This window comes from Anas acuta, chromosome 2 (genome assembly GCF_963932015.1).
Source record: "Anas acuta chromosome 2, bAnaAcu1.1, whole genome shotgun sequence".
NCBI classification, from domain to species: domain Eukaryota; kingdom Metazoa; phylum Chordata; class Aves; order Anseriformes; family Anatidae; genus Anas; species Anas acuta.
This window is the reverse complement of record NC_088980.1, coordinates 32,733,062-32,754,863: the sequence shown is the minus strand read 5'-3', so window position 1 is coordinate 32,754,863 and position 21,802 is coordinate 32,733,062. Positions and strand designations below refer to the sequence as shown.

The 21,802-nt window shown below is 40.1% G+C and overlaps 1 protein-coding gene and 2 long non-coding RNA genes across 4 annotated transcripts in view; 1 reads left to right on the top strand and 2 right to left on the bottom strand.

The window, feature by feature from the left end:
• ITGB8 (integrin subunit beta 8) overlaps nucleotides 1–6,839 on the bottom strand; it is a 47,246-nt gene extending 40,407 nt beyond the window's left edge. For both annotated transcript variants that reach the window (XM_068674150.1, XM_068674151.1), the window contains exon 1: nucleotides 6,323–6,839. In XM_068674150.1, coding sequence (XP_068530251.1) covers nucleotides 6,323–6,449 — 127 coding nt within the window. In that variant the 5' untranslated portion in view covers nucleotides 6,450–6,839. The remainder of the gene's footprint in view (nucleotides 1–6,322) is intronic.
• Nucleotides 6,840–7,130: 291 nt separating this feature from the next.
• LOC137852420 (uncharacterized) lies at nucleotides 7,131–9,868 on the top strand. Its single transcript, XR_011093816.1, has 2 exons — nucleotides 7,131–8,102; nucleotides 9,480–9,868. It is a non-coding gene; the product is annotated as an uncharacterized lncRNA (long non-coding RNA).
• On the bottom strand, nucleotides 9,738–21,462 carry LOC137852419 (uncharacterized). The gene is made up of 3 exons (XR_011093814.1): nucleotides 11,553–21,462; nucleotides 10,827–10,856; nucleotides 9,738–9,827 (listed from the first exon to the last, which is right to left on the bottom strand). It is a non-coding gene; the product is annotated as an uncharacterized lncRNA (long non-coding RNA).
• Nucleotides 21,463–21,802: the final 340 nt, after the last annotated feature.

Below are 21,802 nucleotides of genomic sequence, written 5' to 3'. Positions count from 1 at the left end.
TAGCAATTATAGTTACCTAGGAACAGGCACTACCCAAGCTCCATATAAGCCTGTTCGGTTTTTGTAACATGGGGGTGAAGACTACATAAAACATGACTGCAGGCTGTAAAATATGCAGACTCATATACTAACTCCAACTACTGGTGCACATACGCTATTTGAATGCAAACTTCTGCTTGTGTTTCTGCAAGTAAGTACTCACATATGTGCATGTTTTGCAGGTGCAGTTTAAATGCTCTGTAGGGGACAGCCTTCAAATATGCAGCTTCAAGACTTTAAACAGGTAGTGATTTATATAATATTCTGAAGTCATGTCACAGCATTTTTGACAGAAAAATGCAATTCAACAGCTTTGCTTAGATTGGAAGAGCATGCTTGCTTATGTCATTAGTTGTATTTAGGTCATCATTCATGCCAAAGTGTAAGTTGTCTCATGTTTTCTTATTTCCTGGGAGTCTTGTTTATACAAGAAAATGGGATCTTGCCATGTTTAACCTCCTGCTTTCCAGCAAGAAGCACCCATCTCAAAGAAACAAGTTGTCCTCGGCACAGTACTAACCCCTGTCACCCTGCAGAGGTGAAGTGGAAATAAATCATACTTAATTACAGTACAGCAAGTGGAATTCACTTAGCCCAACTCACTTGAACACCAATAAGGAAAAGAATTTATTTTGGAAAGGGGAGGTACTGGTTTAATCAGATTTGGACGACTTTTGTGATGCCACCATACATCATGAGGCTCTATTCATAACACAGCTACAACAACAGCAAAATACCAAAAATACTGAAGTTTTTAAGATTTGAACTCAAAAACACCGTGTCACTAACAATTCCCAAGTCAGTGGGTAGAGAAGGGGCCCTAAGAAAAATAAAAATCCAGCATCCAGGAGCACTGTCCCACCTGCCTGAAGCTACAGATTTTCCCTCCTCCAATAATTACAGTTAAAATCTCTCTTATGTCTTTTGATAATTACAAATACTTCAGACTCATTACTGTCACCACGGGTAACAGCAGGCAGAAATTACTGCAGGCATATGACAACAATGCCATGGGAAGCATAAAAACATATGAAGAAAAAAGACAATTATGAACTTTGCACATTTTTGAATTTAGGCAAACATAGACTCAGCTAGAAGTTGCCTTTTTGGCAGCTTTCTAACGCTGTAAATTCCTATCATCCTGAAGCACTTACATTATGCTCAAGGGGTTATGCTTTCTCTGCCACCAGAACAAGAGGGAATCCTGAATGGCTGGCAAGAGGCTTACTCTTCTTCTTGAAGAAAAGTTCCATTACAGTGGACAGTGAACTGATTCATTAGAGCCCTACATCATTCCCCAAAACTAAATAGCCCAAGTCCATTTATGCAAGCTGCCAAAGAAAAAAAAGTTTTTATTTGTTAATAAAGTTCAAGTGCCTAGAGAAGAATAACAGACCATAATCTATTTCGTCCATCAAAAATTATGCCAATTTAAGCAGATTAAAAAGAAGAAGTATTACATCTATTTCATTGGTTAGACAAAAGTCAACAATTAGTAATGGACACATACAGTTGAAGACAGATTTTGTTGGAAAGAAGACATAAGTAGAAACACTGAGGCCTTAAGAATTTGACTTTAAAAAGTATATTAACAGAAAGGACTTGATGTTCTTTTCCAGATTTTTGTTTCCAGTACATTCAACTTGAGAAGCTATTTTTTACACCAAAATGTCTGCACCATTAGCTACTGTAAAAGGAGAGTTCACATCCATACTTCCTGAAAATATATGATTTTAGCGTCATGAATGTATTTTAAGATCACTGAGCAACTTTTCAATCTCAAGACAAAGCCATTCTGCTTGTCCTTCTTGGCAGACCCCATTAAGCCACTGCCTGAGCAACACCTGCCCCAATACTGAAAAAAGCACGTTTTTGCTATGGGTAGTTTTTAGATGCATATTGGTCATAAACAAAATAACTCATGTATATAGCATAAATTTTATTTGTAAAATGAAATTAATGTTTCTTACCTCACATCTATTTCAAAGGCATGAGAACTCTAGCTTATACTAAGAACTTACTCTCAAGTATACTAATGATGAATCTGACTTTTTGAAGTCTTGATAAACATCAGCAGCCATTTTCACATTACGCAATTTGTAAATGATATATTTCTCTTCTCACACCTCCTACTGTAGATTAGCAATACCAACTGATCCAAATCCAAGACTGAATTAACACATACATCTCATTGTTTTTATTATTTCCATTTTAAAATTATCTTAGTTTGGTAGCTCTCTGTTGTACTACACTAATACCTGGAACTGATACGGTTTTGTCTTCAGGAGTCATTCATGTAAAAAGTTCCTATATGTTCTTATTTTGTGACTGAGTTCTTTTTAGGAAATTGAAAAATGTTGCTGGCACTTTGTGAAGCATATGGGAGGTTACAAGACTCACTAACGTTTTCATGTCCTGTTTATGTATGTTGAACATACAAACAGATTTATTTGATGAATAAACAAACAGTTTATTTGATGAAGATTTTCTTAAGCTTCCATAAATTCAAGCTTTCTAATATCTTACTGATGCTCTGAGGAAGTAAATCAAACTTAGACTGTTTTTAATGGAAAATCAAATTTATTCATTCAGGCATCTTGACTAGTGGAGTATAATTCCTGCTTGCTCAGTTGTTATTGCAGCTCCAGCCCTTGAAAGCTTAAGTACCAGAGAAGAAGCTACTGCCTATTCAAACTGTTCTGAAGAGCGTTCCTGTTGCATGCAGTCTTCAAGCTGCAGCAACATGTTCATAATGACATACAGCCAACCTTCCTGGTGTGCCAACAATTTTATTTTCTTTTTGTATTGCTCCTCTAGTTTGTGAATTGCCCATCTCTTTTCTCACAATCACCCCATCTTAAACATCTGTAGTATGGAAACATTGCAAATGTTATACTTGCAACCACCTATTTCATTCAACTTGCAAAAAACATAAAATAAAGAACTACTGCATAACCCTCCCTCCCCCCAAGAAACATATGAAATTGCAACAGATTATGAGAAGTATGCAATCTGCAAAGTAAACGTATGCATACCTTTGGCATAATAGCTCCACAGGCAACACACAGATAAGCAAACTTCCCCACAGCTATTCCTCAGAAGTGCAACCCACTGCTATATTCCCTCTCAAACACTCAGGTTGGCTTTCCCAAAGATGATCTAACACCCTGAGGGAGCAGATCACCCACACAGGCTCAGGAAATTATAAATGGGCTTTCTCTTCTCCTTGGATTGCTTCAAGACTTAGGAAAGGCAGAACAGCCTCCGTGCTCAATATCCCACGCAACACAGCTTCCACTGCGCCCTAAACAGAAATGGGCTGGCACAGAAGAGAAATCAAGAGACAAACTCAAAGCTATGAAGATTTACCATTTATTTCAGTTTTGTTTGTTTGTTTTGTTTATGCAAGGACATTTCCTGACCACTTTGCATGGGTGGTTTGAATAGCTTTTCATAGTCCTTTGAGAAGTGACACAGTAATGATTTATGAAACTTTCTAACTAGAGGGAACACACATGAGAATATAATGTGACAAAACTGGCAAACCACCAACAAACCAGATGAGAGAACATTAGTGAATTATGTTTGGCATCAGAAGTCCTGCTGTTGGGATAAATCAATGAACAGTTGTCCCTGCTATCATCACAGATCCTCTCCTTTCCCCAACCCCCTAGCTGGTCTTCCCAAGTGGTACTCTAAAGAAGACTGGAAATACCAACTTTTAAAATGTCAAGAGATTTGTCAACCATGGCAATGTACTAGAATTGTCATATGACAGTTCTTTAATTCTGAAACTGGAGATATAGACTTTCATGCCATCCAACCCCTGTGTGTACATCACATGTAAACTCTGCTTGCTTGAGTTTCATACAAGAATGACTCTGTAGGTATTTTGAAAGCACCACCTTAGCATTCAAATTTCAAAAATTCAATATGCTTAAAAACTGCATTTTAAGACAATACTGGGATTTGAACCAATGTCCTCTGTTAACCCAGACCAGTCAGTTATGATACAGTATTTTAACCCCAGGTATTCCATGTGGTTATACAGCAGATACAAACTAAAGACTTTTATAAGTTTAGTTTCTGAGTGAGCCAAGTGAACTGACTCTCTCTGCACCTCAGTGCAGAAGTTACACAATGGATTAACAAAATGCACGCATGTGCTCTTGCTGTAGAATTCAGCTTTTATTCACTTCACTGCTTTACGTCCTTAGGAGTTTGTCAGTTTTCAGTGTTCCATAATAAATTCAGGATCTGTGTAAATCACTACAACACAATTTCATTTTGAATTAGTCTCATTCTTACATCAGGTATTTGTTTTAGTTGGCTTAGTGAACTGCAAACTTCCCTTGGTAAGACTTACTGAACAAGGGACCCTTTGTAGAACAGAGCAACACTAACCTTTTATCTGAGCTTACAGAACCTTTAATTTGGGACTTGTGGCTTTACAGTGTTGTGAGATTTCCTTCTGCACTCCTCTTAACTGCAAACTCGAGGTCAAGTTGTACCTTTACTTACACCCAGGCAGTAAACTCACATCCCAAACTGTAGTTTGCGGAACAAACACTTCAGGTAGCATCAAACTGCACTTTTTTTTCAGTTAGAAGAGCAGCAAATGCTCCAATAAGAATGAATAAATTACAGTCCCATGTACATTTTATATTCATTCCAGCTTCTTTCAGAACTGGAGACTCAATGCAACAGATACGTGGTTTCTGCCAAATCCGCACATAAATAAACTAAACTTGCTGATGGCACGGGAACAGCATGATGCTCTTCTCCATGCCCAGCACTGTCAAGGCAGAAGCAAAGAGGAGTGGCTGCTTCAACAAAGCTGCTGCGCTGCCAAGTAGCTGTACATGGAGCTGCTGCTCCGCATTTCTCCAGCAGCAGCCTGCAGAAGTTCAAGGAACTCAGGTGGTGCTGCGCTGGCTGAAGGAGCTAACACAACCAAAATTAAAAAGCAATGAGAAGTAAAGAATTACAACCATAATCAGCATCCAAACCCCTACCATTTATGTGCTTGCTCAAAGAAAAACAAACCAAAATACTCTTCTTGCTTCTACTGTGGCTCTCGCCTGTAAAGTGATTATGTATGAAGGAAAGAATTCAGTGTGACTTTCAGCTTTCATGAATTAGCAGAGGTTTCAAATAAAGAGGAGAAAAAAAAAAAAACAACAAAAAAAACAACAAGATCTATCTGAGTTACAGACTGCCTGATCTGGTAGCTGTTGTCACAATAAACACGTAACCCATGACTTACCATCCATGTGTATTTTCACTACCAAGCACAACAAAGAAAGTAAGCACCTTTTGCAGCCAAAGCCCCAAGTACAATCTTCACCTATGTCACACTGTTCTCAAGTATTCTTTGCACTATTGCACCCAGGAGCTACACTCATAAGCAGGCACACCACTGCACTAAGGCACAGCACTCTCCTCTCCATAAAGTTTCAATTAGCCTTTAAACTCAATTATACTGCACAGAAAAGAATCTGGAATGCTGGATGCAAGCTGTCATGTTTCATAAGCCATTTAATAATATTATATTTTATTTTTTCCTATTGACATTTAGTTTGGTTTTGAACTCAAAATATGAAGCCAAAAGAGCAAAATAAATTATCCTGTGAAAGTTAACAAATTATTCCATTGTTTTTAACAGCACTGGGCAAATCCCACTGAATTAGGCATGAATTTGTCACATATGCAGCAAGGAACTTAAAACTAATACATTGTTCCCATTGCAAATCTTATTTTTAGAGGTTAGAAGTTCTAAACTCGCTCCAGGCTTAAGCATGGGATACGCATTTATTCCAGAAGGGGAAAAAGAGAAGGAGAGAGAGAAGGAGAGAGAGAAGAAAGGAGGAAAGGAGGAAAGGAAGGTGACTGACAACTTGCTCTGCGTTTCTGATCACGACCAGCTGGATGAGGGAGACCCTTTGTGGACTACCGGACTAACCTGATGGCTCCGTCTGACAAACTGCATGACCTGAGGGACACTTGCACAGCCTCCTCGCCCGAGACGAACCTGATACCAGGGTTATTTTTGGGAAGCCGTGCCACAGCCCGAGGTGCTGCCCGCCTCGGCCAGCGCCCTCTCTGCCCGCAGCAGCACCCCGGGCAGGGGCAGGCGCCCTCCCCACACCTCCACCCCTTTCACCGCGACCCCCAGCAGTGCCCCCCCGACACCGCCGCCGCCCGGCCGCCCGCTGTCCCCCCCGGGACTCGGCGATCCCCGGGAGGCACCCCGCTAGGTGAGCCGAGCCGCTCGGCGACTTACGGCGCTGGCAGAGTCCCGGCACGGCCGCCAGCAGCCGGGCCGCCCCGAGGAGGGCCCCGGGGCCGCGCTGGCACTTGGGCACGGAGACGATCCCCGCGGTGAGGCACGCCAGCAGCGGCACCCACATCGTGCGGCGCGCTCGGCCCCGCTCCCGGTCCCGCTGCCTCTCCTCGGGGCCGCGGCTCGGCGGCGCGGCGCTCTCAGTCCCGGCCCCCGCGGGGGCGGCGGCGGCGGCGGCGGGGCCGGGGGAGGAGCGGCGGCGGCGGCGGCGGCGACGGGCCCGGCACAGGTAGGGCGCGGGGCGGCGGCACCTCAAGGGCAGCGCCCGCCGCTCCCCGCGAGGGGCTGCCCCCCCCGGCGGCGGCGGCAGCGGCGGCGGCGGGGCGGCCCCGGGCGGGCGCGGAGGACGGCTGCCTCCATCCGCCTCCAGCCCGAGCGCCCTGCCCTGCCCTGCCCTGCCCGGCCCGGCTCGGCCCCGCGGCTCCCGCAACGAAACGACCGCCGCCGCCGCTGCCCCCGCCCGCCCCCGCCCCGCCGCCGGTGCGCCTCGGGCCCGCGGGTGTCCCCCCCTCTCCGCTTGCCGGGAGGCTGCAGCGGGGCAGGGCGAGGGCGGGCGGAGGCGGGGCGGCGGCGGGCGGTGAAGTCACGGCGCCCGCCCGCGCCGCTTTGTTCGGCGGAGGATGGCGGAGACCGTGGGGAGCGCCCCTCGCCACCGCCTCGGGACCCCCCCCACATCGTACACAGACCGCAATCACCCCGCCGCCCTCCCCTCGCGGTTTGTGTGTGCCCGGAGTTTCCGCCCCTCCGGGCGAAGTGGGAATAACGCAAAGGTTAGAGCCGTGCCCTGGGCGGCGCGGAAAGTACCTCGCCGTGCGGGCACGGAAACCCCCGGCCCGGGCTAGGTGCGCGGCCTCTCGGCCTCCTGTCACCGCCTCCCCGGCCAGGGCGCCGCTCCCGGAGCTGCCGTGGCGTCCCCCAGGCAGGTGACACGCACCTGTGCCGGCCTGACGGGCCCGGGTCCTGTGGCCGTCACCGTGTCACCGCCTCGTTTGTAGCATTACCGAGCAGGTGGCACAGCGAGCCGTATCCTCAAATAATGCCTCAACGTGATGTGCCAGTGTGTCAGCGCAGGGCACAGCATTAAAAAGTCATTCCAGTGCATATGGCATTAAATGAACTGTGGTCAGCTTTGGGCCCCTCACTACAAGAAGGACATCGAGGCCCTGGAGCGTGCCGAGAGACGGACTGTGAAGCTGGTGAAGGGTCTGGAACACAAGTCCTGTGAGAAGCAGCTGAGGGAAATGGGGTTGTTCAGTCTGGAGAAGAGGAGGTTCGGGGGAGACCTTATTGCTCTCTGCAACTGCCTGAAAGGAAGGTGTGGGGAGCTGGGGGTCAGCCTCTTCTCCCAGATAAACAGTGTTAGGACTAGAGAGAATGGCCTCAAGTTACGCCAAGGGAGGTTTAGGTTGGAAATGAGGAGACATTTCTCCTCAGAAAAAGCAGTCAGGCATTGGGACAGGTTGCCCAGGGATGTGGTGGGGTCACTGTCCCAGAGGGTGTTCAAGGAAAGGTTGGACGTGGTGCTTTGGGTCATGGTTTAGTGAGTGACATTGGCAGTACGGTGATGGTTGAAGGTCTCCTCCAACCTTAATGATAGTACGATTCTAACACTGTGCTCTCTTACAGTCCTTACAAATAAAAGGCTGTCAAAGCATTTTCGGACCCTGTGCCAAACCTTGTGGCACTGAGATCAGGATGGCTTGTCGACTGCATGTCAAAGGTCAGAAACTGAAGATGCACTGGGTTTGTGCAAAGTCACTGAGGAGGGGATGGCAAAGGAGCAGTCCTATACTCCCACTCCAGGGATTTTTAAATGCTGTATCATTGTTCTGCTTCATTTTGGAAAAATCCCCTCTTTCAGACCTTGAGTGTCATTCTTAAAGCTGCCACAGCTCGAATGGGGATATGGTGTGTGACAAAACCATACACAGTGATGGTCACATAAAAGGGTAGCATCCACATGACTTCAGATGTGGTGGCATTCTTGGTCTAATCACTCTATGGTTTCAGAGATCACAGTTTTAACACTATACAATGATGAGCAACTTGTCTCATGAGGACTCAGATTGGTGTAGTTCTTTGAAATGACACATTCGTGGCAGGCAAGCTAAACTCAATTGACTCCTGTTCATGTTCACCATGATGTCTAAATCACACCTCATGATGTTGCAGATTCATGATGATTCAAGTTTATCTTGAAAAGGGTCCAGAATAAGACAAACAAGTTCAAGGAAATGTCTTAATAAAAAAAAAAATAAAAAAATCCAAGCAGAAGCAAAAGTTGCAGATAGAAAACTGGGATTTTTGCCTACAGAGTCTAAATAGTGTTGAAGGGAGGAAGAATATGCCTAATACTCCATATTATGTATTTTGTATGAACATTGTTGTCAGATCAGAATTTGAATGCTCATAGAAGCATCATGAAGAAAATGGTTCTGTCATCAACAGCATGAGTTGTCTTGTGAATTTCTAGTCATAACCTAGTCATTTCATCATACAAATAGGAAATTGAGTCCTTACATGTACCGCTTCTCGAGAGAATGATATGCAAGGATTTGGCATTTGGGCAGACAGGCAATATCTACAGTGTAACATGGAAAAAATAGACAACTTTCATATAAAGTCTGAGAATAAGGTAACTAAAATGAACACTGAGAACATAACTAAAAGGGCTGATCAATAATGGTTGAGAACTATTCACCATGAATACTGAAAGACATGGGTATCAACAGTAAAAAAGAAGCCAAGAGTTGAAGGTGCCAATAGTTGAGGCCACTGTAACTGTTCGGAGTAGTCTGTTGGTTTATGTAAAATGTGTCTTTCCCTTACTTCTTTACCTTCATTCCTCACATAGTGGGAGACAAAGACTTCAGAAGATATATTCTGTAGTGATGGCATCTTTAAATACACTGCTGGTTAGTGTTTGGAATGCAGTAATATAAGCTGCATCTCAGAAGATGTTACGCAGATTTGGATAGCAATTCAAGTTTTACAAATTGACAAACCTAATCGTATAATGTCACGTAGGAGACTTGGAACAAGGAACTTAAGACGACTGGAACTGGATGTAAGCATCAGTCTGTTGTTCTACCCACAGGACCATGAATGCTTGAGAAAATGTCATTGTGGAATCTCCGTCCTTGAAGATAACTGAAACTCAGCTGAACAAGTTCATGGGCAACCTGATCTTATTGGTCATGTGTTGAGCAGAGGGCTGGTTGGGCCTCTTGGAGTTTTTTCTAGCCTAAGTTACTCTGAATTTCTATGGTGAAAGCTGTTTAATACTCTGTTATTATATTGCACGTATACCTTATTTCATGAAGTTTTAAAAGGGTGCTTTCTTTATGGTACTTACCTTTGTTTTCCTGCAAAGAGGATATAATTGTCTGTTACAGCATTAGCCCACAGCCTCTCTTTTCAGGAAACAGTTTTGAAAATGTTGAATCTGCAATGAATGTTCAGTAAAGCTGGTCAAAAAACCCAAAACATTTCTTACAAAAACCATGTTCCTTTTTTGGTTGAATAATCCCGACCATCTTTCATGTGCCATTTCATGGGGGAGAATCCAAACCAAGATTGCAAAGGGGAGAGTGATGGTGTTTTACAACTTCTAATACCAAAACTTTTTAAAATGAAAAATGTGATAGGTGTTCATTAGCTGGTCATGTGATTTCTTAGATTATCATGACATCTTCAATACTGTTAAAAACCCCATAGAAAGCATTTCAGTATACTTAAATTGATTGCATTTCCCTCCAACTTCTCTACTTTTTTCACATTCCTATGAGACCTCACTTTGAATTGCTACTTTTTTAGTTAATAATTCAAAACTTTGCTGGGGCACAGTAATTTTTCTGAATTTGGTGGCTTCACTTGATGTTACTGACATTAATGTGCAAATTCAATTTTTTTTGCTATATAACTAAATAAAAGGATCACATGCTTGTCTGTCAGATACAATTATATTCGCTATAGCTTGGGTTCTTTTAAACAATATTTGAATCTAAACTGCATCTGTTTCGTATAAAGAAGTCAGTGTATTTTTCAAATCTTCTGTAAGCCATCAGTTTAAAATGATGGAGGAATTCAAATTCAATTGCTGTTCCCAAGAAACTGATTGCCAAGAAGTCATAGACCTCTCTTCCAGCAATGTGGACTGTGAACAATCCACCTATGCTGATTTTTTTTATATTCAGTAAAATTCTATATAAAATTCCAACTTCCCTGTACAATACATAATCATATTTTTAAATAATATGTACATCTTTTCAATTTGGCAAGGTTGTTATGCATATTCATGTAGGATGTTAAAACTATGCACATTTTTTCTCATTTCTTGTTTCAGTCCTCAGTGTGAAAACTGGCAATGTCATCATTTAAAATAGAATACGTACCCCCCAAAATAGTACTTTTCATCATACATGTATTGTGCATTAATACCTACCTTAATTACCCATCCATGCTATTGGACCTCCTGATGCACATGCAACAAAGAAAAAATGGTGTGTTATAAGGAAAAGCAGTAGCCTGAAGCAAACAAACAAACAAACAAAAAACCCACTAATATTTAGAGTGTATTCTGAAGTTTCCATTGATTTCACATAGCCATCTTGTGGGCTTACAAATCTTGCTTGGGTATGTGACTTCAGTGGCTTCAATAGGCCTGCATGAGATGATCTAGCAACATTTGAAGTCTTTCTGAATTTAGCTCCTTGACACTTACAGTTTGGACAACATTATGCAGAGATAGGTGGGATAACATCTTCGGTTTTCGATACATTCCAGCCTAATTGCATTTGCGTATAGTATGTCTAACTGTTGTTCTTATTCACCGTTTACTTGCATGGGTTTAAGTGTAAGGTGAAGCTTTTTCTGGGCTGTATGCCAGCAAAATTCTCTCCCTTCCACTTTTCTATATACAATTACTTGCAATACCCCAGCAGTACATTTCTCTTCCTTTCTTACATCACCAATTTTAATATTAAGAATTCAGTTAGTAGTACTCCGGAAATCCCAAGTATTGATCTTGTGTGCTTCAGTGCTTGCCAGAAGCATACTAAAGCAGATGTGTCTAATAAAACAATAAACCTGAGATATTTCACACCATTTCAAGAATTTCAAAGCAGTTGGATTCTCAGCCAAAGTGGTCAGTGCACAGTTGTGATCTCACCTTATACTCCATGAGACAGAGACAGCAGTGAGTCCTTGGGTGAGAAGGTATCATTTTGTTAAGGGTTCACTAGGTCAAAAACAGTGATTTAAGCTCTACGCAGACACTTGTTTTCTAGGACATCTGTAGTACAGAGGGCTGATCTGTAAATTAATATTCAGGGGGCCTGAGTGAAGATGCCATTGTCCTCTGTTTAAAAAAGAGTAAGAGGATTTTGCTAGAGACAAGCAAGCAGAAGAAATTATCAATACAGTCCAACAAAGATGCTCAGAAGCATAAAAACATTTGTTGCAATGAATGGTCAAAGTTTAGGACTGTTTATTGAAATCTTTTAATAATCTCTTTCTGGAAGTATTTACTGGGAAAAAAGAAAAAAAAAAAAAAAAAAAGAGCACAACAGCAGTATAGTCAGCTGAGCAGATGTATTCCGAAACAAGAACATTTTAATTGTTGTCACATGCAAAGTTTTAAAGAACACTTACACTGAGATGTTTCGGTACTTCCACTATGCTTTTTTGTGGGACGGAACTTTCAGATAGAAGTATTTTCTTCCTTTTGACAAATAACCATATGGCGTGCTTTGAGAGCCTTTCTCCTTTCTGATTGCAGACAGAAACACTCCTCTGTGGCCTATCATTAAAGTATGAAATTTACCTGGGGTTCTTCTAGATGCTGTCATTAATTTTCTCCTGATACTACATCTTAGATTTACAGGCATTGCAACTTGATTTCTGGAAGGAACAGGACAGAAGGGCAGAAAGCCGCTGGGTAAATTATTTCATTAACTTTCAGTGGGACTTTTGTCTAAGGACTGAAGACCTGTCCCTGTGACACAGATCTTTGTGACATTTTCCTGTTTTCCTTCATGGACTAAGAGAAAACTAAAAATACAGAGTTCTATTTAGTTTTTTTATCCACAGTATCCACAGAGGATTGCAACCCACCCTGCAAAAATCAATGCAGTTTTGAGATTAACTGCATGTTTTTCCAACTCCACAGAGGATGGACAAGAGCTAGATTTCCTCTTGTTACATGGAGGTGTAGATCCACAGGCACTAAGGCTGCTGAACTCTGAAAACACACATTTCAAAGGACAGCTCGTGAAGTAGAAAAATAACATTGTAATTTCTACAAAGGAGCAGCAGACACCCTGAAGTTCAGTAATTTTATATATATATATATATATATATATATATATATATATATATATTTAATATTACAAACTAGAACTACATTTACACTGACACTCTACACATTTTTCTTTCTTTCACCCCCACCCTCCTGTTGACTGTCCTTGCCTTTCTCTCTGGTACTTGATAAAGGTATGCAATCACCACTTGCTGCTGAGGACCAATTAGGTGCCAATCAAGTGATGGTGTTACATTTTCTTATTTATTTTTATTTTCCTTCTTCCCCAAATTTTATTTTCCCCCCTTTTCACATTGAGGGCAATTACTCCCATTTTGCCTCCCTCCTCACCTGCATTAAAACTATTTTCACTCTTCCATGTCATGGTTGTTTCTTTTTCAAGTACTTTGGGCAGACCTTCAGATGTTTTGCAGGCCCCTTGCTTTCCCCATCTTCCCCCCTCTGCTTCTCTCACTTCCCCAGTGGAGAAGTCGATTTCTGACGTAGCAGCTATCTCAGTGTTGCAGTGCTGCAGTTTCACCTTCATCCTCAAACCACTATGATTTCATCCCTTCTCTGCCCCCAGGATTTAAGATATTGGGTTACCAAAAGGGGGAGGATGAGATATTCCATAATAACTCAGAAGGCCTGACAAAATTTTGGAAACTTTCAGAGAAAATTTCCAGATAAGTCCTTGTCACCATTAGCTCACTCGTTTTTCCCAGAGGTTTCCTATGTAATGTTCTACAAGGAACTGGTAGAAAGAAAAAGGTAAGACACTGGTAAAATAGCAGGAAATATTTTTTTTGGATTTCTGAAAGATAAATTCCCTTGTGAGAAACTATTGAGGAAATTAAGTGTTAGAGGTTGAAAGGGAAAGTTAAGTTGTGGTTTAGAAACAGAAGTAGTATTGTTTAACAGAAAATTAAAGTGCATTTTTTAGCACAGCATAGCCTTTTTAGATCAGACTTTAGAGTATCATACAGTTACAAATCCAAGGTTTGTAACTGGGTGATCGATGACTACAAATCATTTCTCCTGTCCATAGCTAAGCTGCTAAATCTGGTGCATTGAGCAGTGGCCAATGAGTGGAAAAATCCCAAAGGCAAACTGTGTGTGCGTGGCAGAGGGGAAGTGGGAGGGGTGGGGAACAGGGACAGGGAGGGTATGTTTTTCCAGAATTATCAGAGGTTTTGAGCCTCTCTGATAGGATTTCATCTGCTCTTGTCCTCAGTCTTGAAATGTGGTGTGCACATTACAGCCAGGATGCTCTCCGGGAAATCTTTATCAGGATATCCCCACTCTCTCACTCACTGCTACCATGACAACTCAAATAAATCAAGAAATGTTTAATGGCCAAAAGGAGAAAGAATGGAGGCAGATGGGGGCATTTAGAAAACAAAACAAAAAAAACAACAAAATACAACAACAGAACATTACTGTTTTTTGTAATTTTTTAAAATATGGGTCTGTATACATCTCCTGACCTCTCATATCCTTCTTACCCATAGATTGTTAGCACTTTGGCATAGGGAGATGTATGTTTGGGCAGCACCTAACACAAGACATCCCTGCTTCTGAAAAAAGAAAAAAAAAAAAAAGTTAAAAAAGTTAATCCATAACGATAAATCTTTCCTTGTCTGATTCCAGGATCCAGTAGAGCTGGAGTTACTGGTTTTACTGCTTTTTTTTTTTTTTTTTTAATGCTATAGTAAAACTAAAATTCTTTTTAAAATAATGTATAATTAACTTGTGGAATTTGTTGGCTCAGGATAAGAACTTCTTAGGATTTAAAAATAGATTAGATAGTTATAAGAGTTTTATGTGCCTTTACACTAGCCAGGATAAAAGTTCATAAAGGAGGCAAGCTTTCATACTGCAGAACAAAAACCAACTGCTGTCAGAGCCTGCAGGGAAATTTCCCCTGCAGCTGTATAGTGGTCCTTTAAAGATGATTTCTACCTTTGCTGAAGCATTTAGGTGGTGGAGTCTCCCTGGAGATGATCCTAAGCAAGCTGCTCTAGGTGGCCCTGCTTGAGCAGGGGATTGGACCAGATGGCCTCCAGAGGTCCCTTCCACCCTCAGCTGTTCTCATCTGATCTAGGACTGAAATCAGTGAAATCAGGATAAGGCATGAAAGGGATCACGGCATTTATATGTTGCTAAAGCACAGATGTTACTTTGTTTGGGATGGGCACTTCCAGCCACAGTTGAGACAGTCTAGGCATAATTAAGTTGTTCAGCAACATATAAGGAGTCAGTATAAATTGAGGACAAAAATTAAGGTCAGGCTGGTAGCATATACTTGGCTTATACTTGGCATATACTTGGCTGGAGCATCTTAGGATTTGGCCAGACCTTATCTTTTTATCTCAAAAAAAAAAAATGTTTTACATAATTAATGTACAGCCCAAACTAGTAATTTCTTCCTCTAGAATTTAGTTAATGTGTTACTAACACATTAACATACATACATATTAGTGTGTGACACACTAATGAACATGAAGATGAGGGGAGATAAAGGTTGCAGAGTAATTTAGTAAGCCTTAATTGTGCTTGAAGAACAATGTTTCTGATTAGTCTTCTTCTTTGGCACTGTTTCCCATCACCTGTGGTCTTTAATTTAAAACTGGTTGTATTAGAAACAGCCTATAGATCAAACAGAAGCATTAAGATTAATGGATACATTGCTAGGTGAAGTTGCATACCCTATGTAACATAGGAGGTCAGAAATGATGATGATTATAATTCATTATCAATTTAAATTCTATCAATCTTCTAAGTGTCCACTCTTCTACAAGCAATTAATTCAGCTGTCTAAAAGCTTATGAGGTACAGTGAGTCCCACAGCTCTTGCGGTAACTCTTGAGTCTGGATGTATGCTAGATAAAATTTTAGGGGAAAAATACATTTTAGCAGTGGGGGAAAACTACTGTAGTACAACAAAATTATGATCTGGGCCTGGAAGAAAAAATGGAACACAAAATATTATTTTGCAGATGTATTCTGTCTGACTCTGAAACAAGTGAGGATTACATTACATTACATCAAATGAAGCTAAACACTGAACAGAAAAATACAGGTGTAAAACAGAAGTAAAAGAGAGAAGAGCCAGCACCAAAAGCAGTGGTGACATGCACCTTACCTATGCACAAGCTGTCATAAGGATAAATGCCATGAAAGGCCATGATCTCCAGCAATGTGATCAAGGTAATAAGCTCAAATATATCTGTGTGTGCTACAGAAGATGTAGACACATGGACCATTCAAAGGGACAAAAGAGAATAACTGGACATTTTGCTCTTAGCCATTAGCTGTCTTCTGAGGAACACTGCAAAGACACTATGAACACAGCTTGAAAATGCAGAGTTATGAGTTTACTGATGACTTGTGGGTTTTCATTTTTACAATGGGGGCCAAAATGAGGCTGTCACTAAGCTTCTTCCCATGTGTGGGTGGAAACCACTAGTTCTCTGTAGACTCTTGGTTTATTTTTCAGTGCATCATTGTCAGTTGGTCAGTCCATTTCCCTATAAGAATATGGGAGGCGTCTTTCCTGTAGGAGGAGAGGGTAAACTGAAAATAAAACACATCAGATCCCGTGGGAAGTCAAAATAGAGTTGGATGTGTGAATCAAGATTAAGTTTTAAAACCAAAAATAGCAGAATTACAGTTCTTTGTTATCCAGAAATTCTTTAACCTTCTGGCAATATAGTTTTTGTTTGTTTGTTTGTTTGTTTGTTTTCACTTGAGGTATTTCTTACTCATACTGTTTCAAGGTTTGCTGTTTGCAAATTTTTCATCACAGGATGAGATTTTTCTCATCATATGGGAAACTGTAAAAAAAAAAAGACTATTAATACTACTCTAACACTAAAAAGTCGAGTACAATTATCTTTAAAGCTGTTTTTCTGGTAATTTTACATTATGCTGTGTGACTGCAGCTCTTCAGAGCCTTCTTTCTCCTTACTCACTCTTCTTTCTCCTTGCTCTAACTTCTACAGTGTACCCAAAAGTATCAACAAGTTTGCACTTCCACAAGGAAAAAAATAGTGTTCATCATGTAATTCTGTGATACATACGTACATACATTAGAAAAAGGTTTCCTAATATATGATTTCATTATATACATTTGATGTTTTATTGAAATTCAATTTTCAAGACATTCAAAATAGCAGTGAAAGCTGTATTACCTACCTAGTGCAGACACTGTGAATGAGAAAAAATGATTTGAAGTGATTTGATGGAAACTATAGGTAGATGTAGCCAGATAGAGAGTTGAGGCAGAATTCTGCCTGTAGTGCAAAAAGGAATCTGTGGCTAGGGTTTTCTTCTCCGCCTTCTCCTGCTGTTTCCAAGTGCCGTGAATTTCTGAAGAGCACCGAGAGAAAGCAACCACTCCTCTGCAGAGGGCATAAGACCTACACAAACTGCTGGCGGCCTCCACTGTGTTACCCAAATGCTGGCTGGGCACACAACCCAGTTTTACTTTGGAACCATCCATAGCTCAGCATGTGCTTTTTTGTTGGTGTTGTCATTTTGTTTGTTTCTGTATTGTTTCTTCATTCTGGATTTTTTTCTTTTACTGAAACGAAGTAATTTAAATTCATTTTTATATTTTTTTCACTAATATTTAGATTGGTTTTCAAATCCAAAGCATATGCAGGAAGAATAAGTCCTTTTTGTTGTTGTTTGTTTGCTATTTTATTTTATTTATTTTATTTTTTTATTTATTTTATTTTTATTTCCAGGGAAATATATTTTCTCCTTTAATCTCTTTCAGCAATAGCAACTGCTGTAGAGACTGTTTGTAACAATAGTAGGCAAGCATTTTTCCATTCCAAACATAGGAATGTAGTCTGATGGTATCCCTTTAGAGGAGTGTATGAAACCTTTAGGTGGCAGCCAAGGGCTACAGTTCCAATCCCCAGATTTATTAGCTGTGTGGTTTATGGCATCTGCTTTGAGTGGCAAAGAGGATATCTAAAAGAAGAGTGACTTTCTAACTCATCCAAAAGCAAAGTGGGAGAAATTTCACATAGGTGCTTTGTTGTTACTATTACTATTACTATTATTCTTTATTCTTTATTATTATTATTTTATTTTATTATTACTGTTATTAGTAGTAGTAGTAGTAGTAGTATCAATGTGGATATATCTGGATATATGGGAATGCAGCTGGGAATGGAACTGGGAATGAAACTCTTTTTGTGGTCTGTTGCCCTCCTGCCACCCTCTGCATCTTTCAAAGTACTCTTAAAAACACACTGTAAAGACTCACATCTTACTCCTATTGATAAATCAGTTGTAAAAATGGCATTCAATAGAGTGCCTTTATGTTGTATTCAGAATGTGAATAATACCTTGGGTCTATATCTAGGAGGAGGCTGGAAACAATTGGCAGTCCCCAGACATGTACCTCCTCTGCCCATCACAGCTGCATTTTAGGGACTGCGGATCCCCTTCCCTCCTGGGCACAGAACAGCTCTGCAACAATGCTGGGAAATTTAGGGCATTCCGTAGGAGGCCACGTCTCCATAGGTGTTCATTTGATGTATATCTTCAGGAATTGTATCTTCAGTATTACTGTCCCAGTCTTCCCCCATGCTGCTCTAATACAAAGTTTTCTGAAAGCATTTTTTTCATAAAGTGGTCTTAAGGTATATCCTCACAATACCTGACTAAGATGTCTAGGGATGTCAAAATGTTTGTTAATGAAGATAAACTCTTTTGAAAGAAACTGTCCAATCCAGAGACCTTTTCTTAGGAAAGAAAAAGTGGCTTTTACAAGTAATTTCACAATGTCTTTTATTTTTATTTTTATTATTATTATTTTTTTATTTTTATTTTATTTTTATTTTTATTTTATTATGCTTCTATCTTTTATATGAAGAAAACACAGTCACATTTATATTTTTTTCTATAGTCATATTTCTATGTTGTGGGTTAAAAACACAGAAAATTAGAGGTTTACAAATAGCCTCATGTGTTTATTTTACTGTTTTCAAAGTTCTGCTTTGCATAATTAATGATCACATGCAGCTACAAATCACTTTGTTTACCTCCACAGTATAATGCAGTATGCATCTTCTCACCATCCCACAGATAGGCTGAAGTATTCAACATTGCAGTGCGAGCAGCCTACATACGTGCTGAACAAACATCCAAGTTCAGAAGTGAGACAAGTAATTGTGTACACTGATTACAGACCAGATGTTAAAAATCAAGTAGTTTAACTTAAATGACTAGCAATTCAAAGACAAACAAGGTCAGTTTACATCAAGATTTGCATTAGAAAATATAATTTTCCTGGAACAGCTTGTAAATGTGTATGGCCTGACTGAGTATGTGGATAAGGAGATTTGTTTTCTGCCTGCTTTTTCTTGTTTCTTTCACATTCTCAATTTTGCAAACATACATAATTATGGGACAGGCATAAGTTTTATTCCCACTATTTCTGAATGTTCAGGTACAAGCAAGGCTCTCTCCTGAAGACTTACTGCTGTTGTAAAATACACCTGGACTGATGATAATACATCTGCCTCCTTGCAGAGCCTGTTAACTGGCTTGTGCCTAGTTAGCTCCAAGTGGAAGCAAAGAGATGTGAGCTTGCCTGTTCCCACCTATGAAGAGGTGCCTCACTTTTCTTAACACTGTTATGCCCTTAATTCCCCATCTTGTTGCATGGTAGATCACCTCCTGTTGCACAAAAAGGGAAGGCATCAGACTTCACAAATTCTTTGCATTTTAATCATTCACTCCTATTATTTGGCCAAAACATCCTTTCATTCAAGCCCATGCTTGATTTGCTATAAGATGTCTTTTCTTTACGCTGCCTGCATTTGTCTCCAGGAAGCACTGAACAGGGCCTCTAGTTCATGGGGTTGAAATTTCTTAGTAAACAGAATGGTCTGAGTTGATGTGGAATGCAGCCAGAATATTACAAAAGATGTCCTTGTTCATTCAAAAGGCATCAATAGATGTTTACATGGCAAGAAAAGGTAAAGACAAAAGTCTTCCACCCAAACAATACACACTCCTCTTGTGTGTGTATTTGTTAATACTGGCAAGTTGTTTGTTCGTATAACAAAACACTGGAGAATGACTTACCAGAAACAGAGTTACTAAGTGGTCCACTTTCTTTTTTACTTAAATAATTTATTACTGCATAAACATTCTTTTTAATTTAGAAATGTCCATCCACTGCCTATTCAGCTGTGCAGTCTTTCCTGTGGTAACATTTCTTTGGAGGCTCTGTGTAACAGTGACCAGCCAGGCATTTATGTTCTGTCTAGTGCTGAGCTAAACCAAGTTCTTTTGTGATACATTTCCCTACCAAGGGAATATTTGGGATTTCAGGTTAGTTGGAAAGTGTTTGTTTGGGAAACAGGTTAGAAATGATCTCACAAATTGCTGGAAACTAGGGGCTTACTGCAATGGGAGGTAAGAGAGGACGTGTCCAGGATGGTGAAGAAGGAACTATGCATTAGCTCACATAAATCATAATAGCAGGTGTGGATAATTACACTTTAGTAAAACTGTATTTGAAAGCAGTTAAGTTGTAGTTTCTTAGCAACTGCTGCTGACAGCTACATTTTAAGTGGTCAAAGCTTTCAGATTAGGTAACACCCATAGCTTGTTATACACCCATAGCATTGAATGGAGAAAAACAATAAGCAGAAGTGTTTCTCCCCTCTAAAAAGAAATACAGCAGAAGGCCAGAGTCACAGAGGAGGTGATTAAATAGAAAAAGCAGAAATTGCTTTTACATTTCTAGATAAGCATTTTCAGGAAGAACTTCTTAGGAAGAACTGTTACTGAGAAGGGTGTGACCCATATCTACTGAGTGTAATGGATGGATTTTAGGGAATGTTAGCAGGTCCGTAATTTGTTAATAGGTAACTTTGTTATTTCATTAACACATTTTGTTATGTCTTTTCATACATTTTTTGTGTTTCAAATTTATATGTGTATTTTAGAGTGTATGTAAAGAATATTCTATGGGGATGAATGTATCTATATTTAGTATGAAATGTAAATGTTGTAAGCACTGTTCATCACTTAGGACCACACTGCTAGCAAGGTATTTTGGGGTGTAGGATAAGAACATTTCATTGAAGAAGACTGTGCTAAAGCCAATTAAGAAGTAAAGAATAGTTAAGGAGAATGAGTCTGAAGGGCTCATCTTTTTGACTAGGTGATGCAAATTTGTATTTGGCTATTTCATTTTGTAGTGTCTGAGTCATCTTTAATTCCTTAAAGGTGCTCCACAGAAAGTCCTACTTCTGACTGTTAATAATATCCCTCTGTTAGCTAGGTCCTATCCTAGGTCCAAAGAACAGTTGATATCATACTCTTAATTCATTATACATAGAGCCAGCAAAAACTTTTTTTTTTTTTTTTTTTTTTTTTATCATTTTGAAGACAAACTATTTTCTAGCTACATGGATATATTGGCTTGGATATATTACCCTGGAAAAATTCTTCAACCCGAGACAGAAAGGCAAATGTGTTAGTTAGTTAATTAGTTAGTAAAAACCTTCACATTCTGGGCAAGTGTCCTAAAATCTGGTTTATTATTTTGGATGCGAATGTCAATCTGTCTGTTACATGAATGCCAGGTATATGCTGTGTCCTTATTCCAGCTCAGTAGAAGTGTTCTTACTTTTTAAAGTTAAACTTATGTACATGTATGTCTTTTAGAACAGTGGAATTGCCTTCTATGGGTGTTAAAACACCTTAGACATTTCCATATTTTGTTTTAAGTGTAAATCATATTCATATGGCCTGGCTTTTTTTTTAACACAGGTATATATTAAAAAAAAATATATATATATCAAAAAGACCCTATTCTAACATGATGTGCCACTGTGTCCTTCCTGATGGAAAAAGGATGTACTCTGTACTCTGTAATGTAAAGTAGTACTCTATAATACCGTAATGAGGACGGCATAGTGTTTATTGAGAACGACACATTACACAAAATATACACAGTGCCAATGACTGATAAAAGTAACATGGTTCATTTTATTCAGTTCACTAGACTTTTATCTGGTCGAGCTTTTACTTTTATCCTATGTATCCTCATACAACCTCTAGTATGACATGGATTCTAATATAAC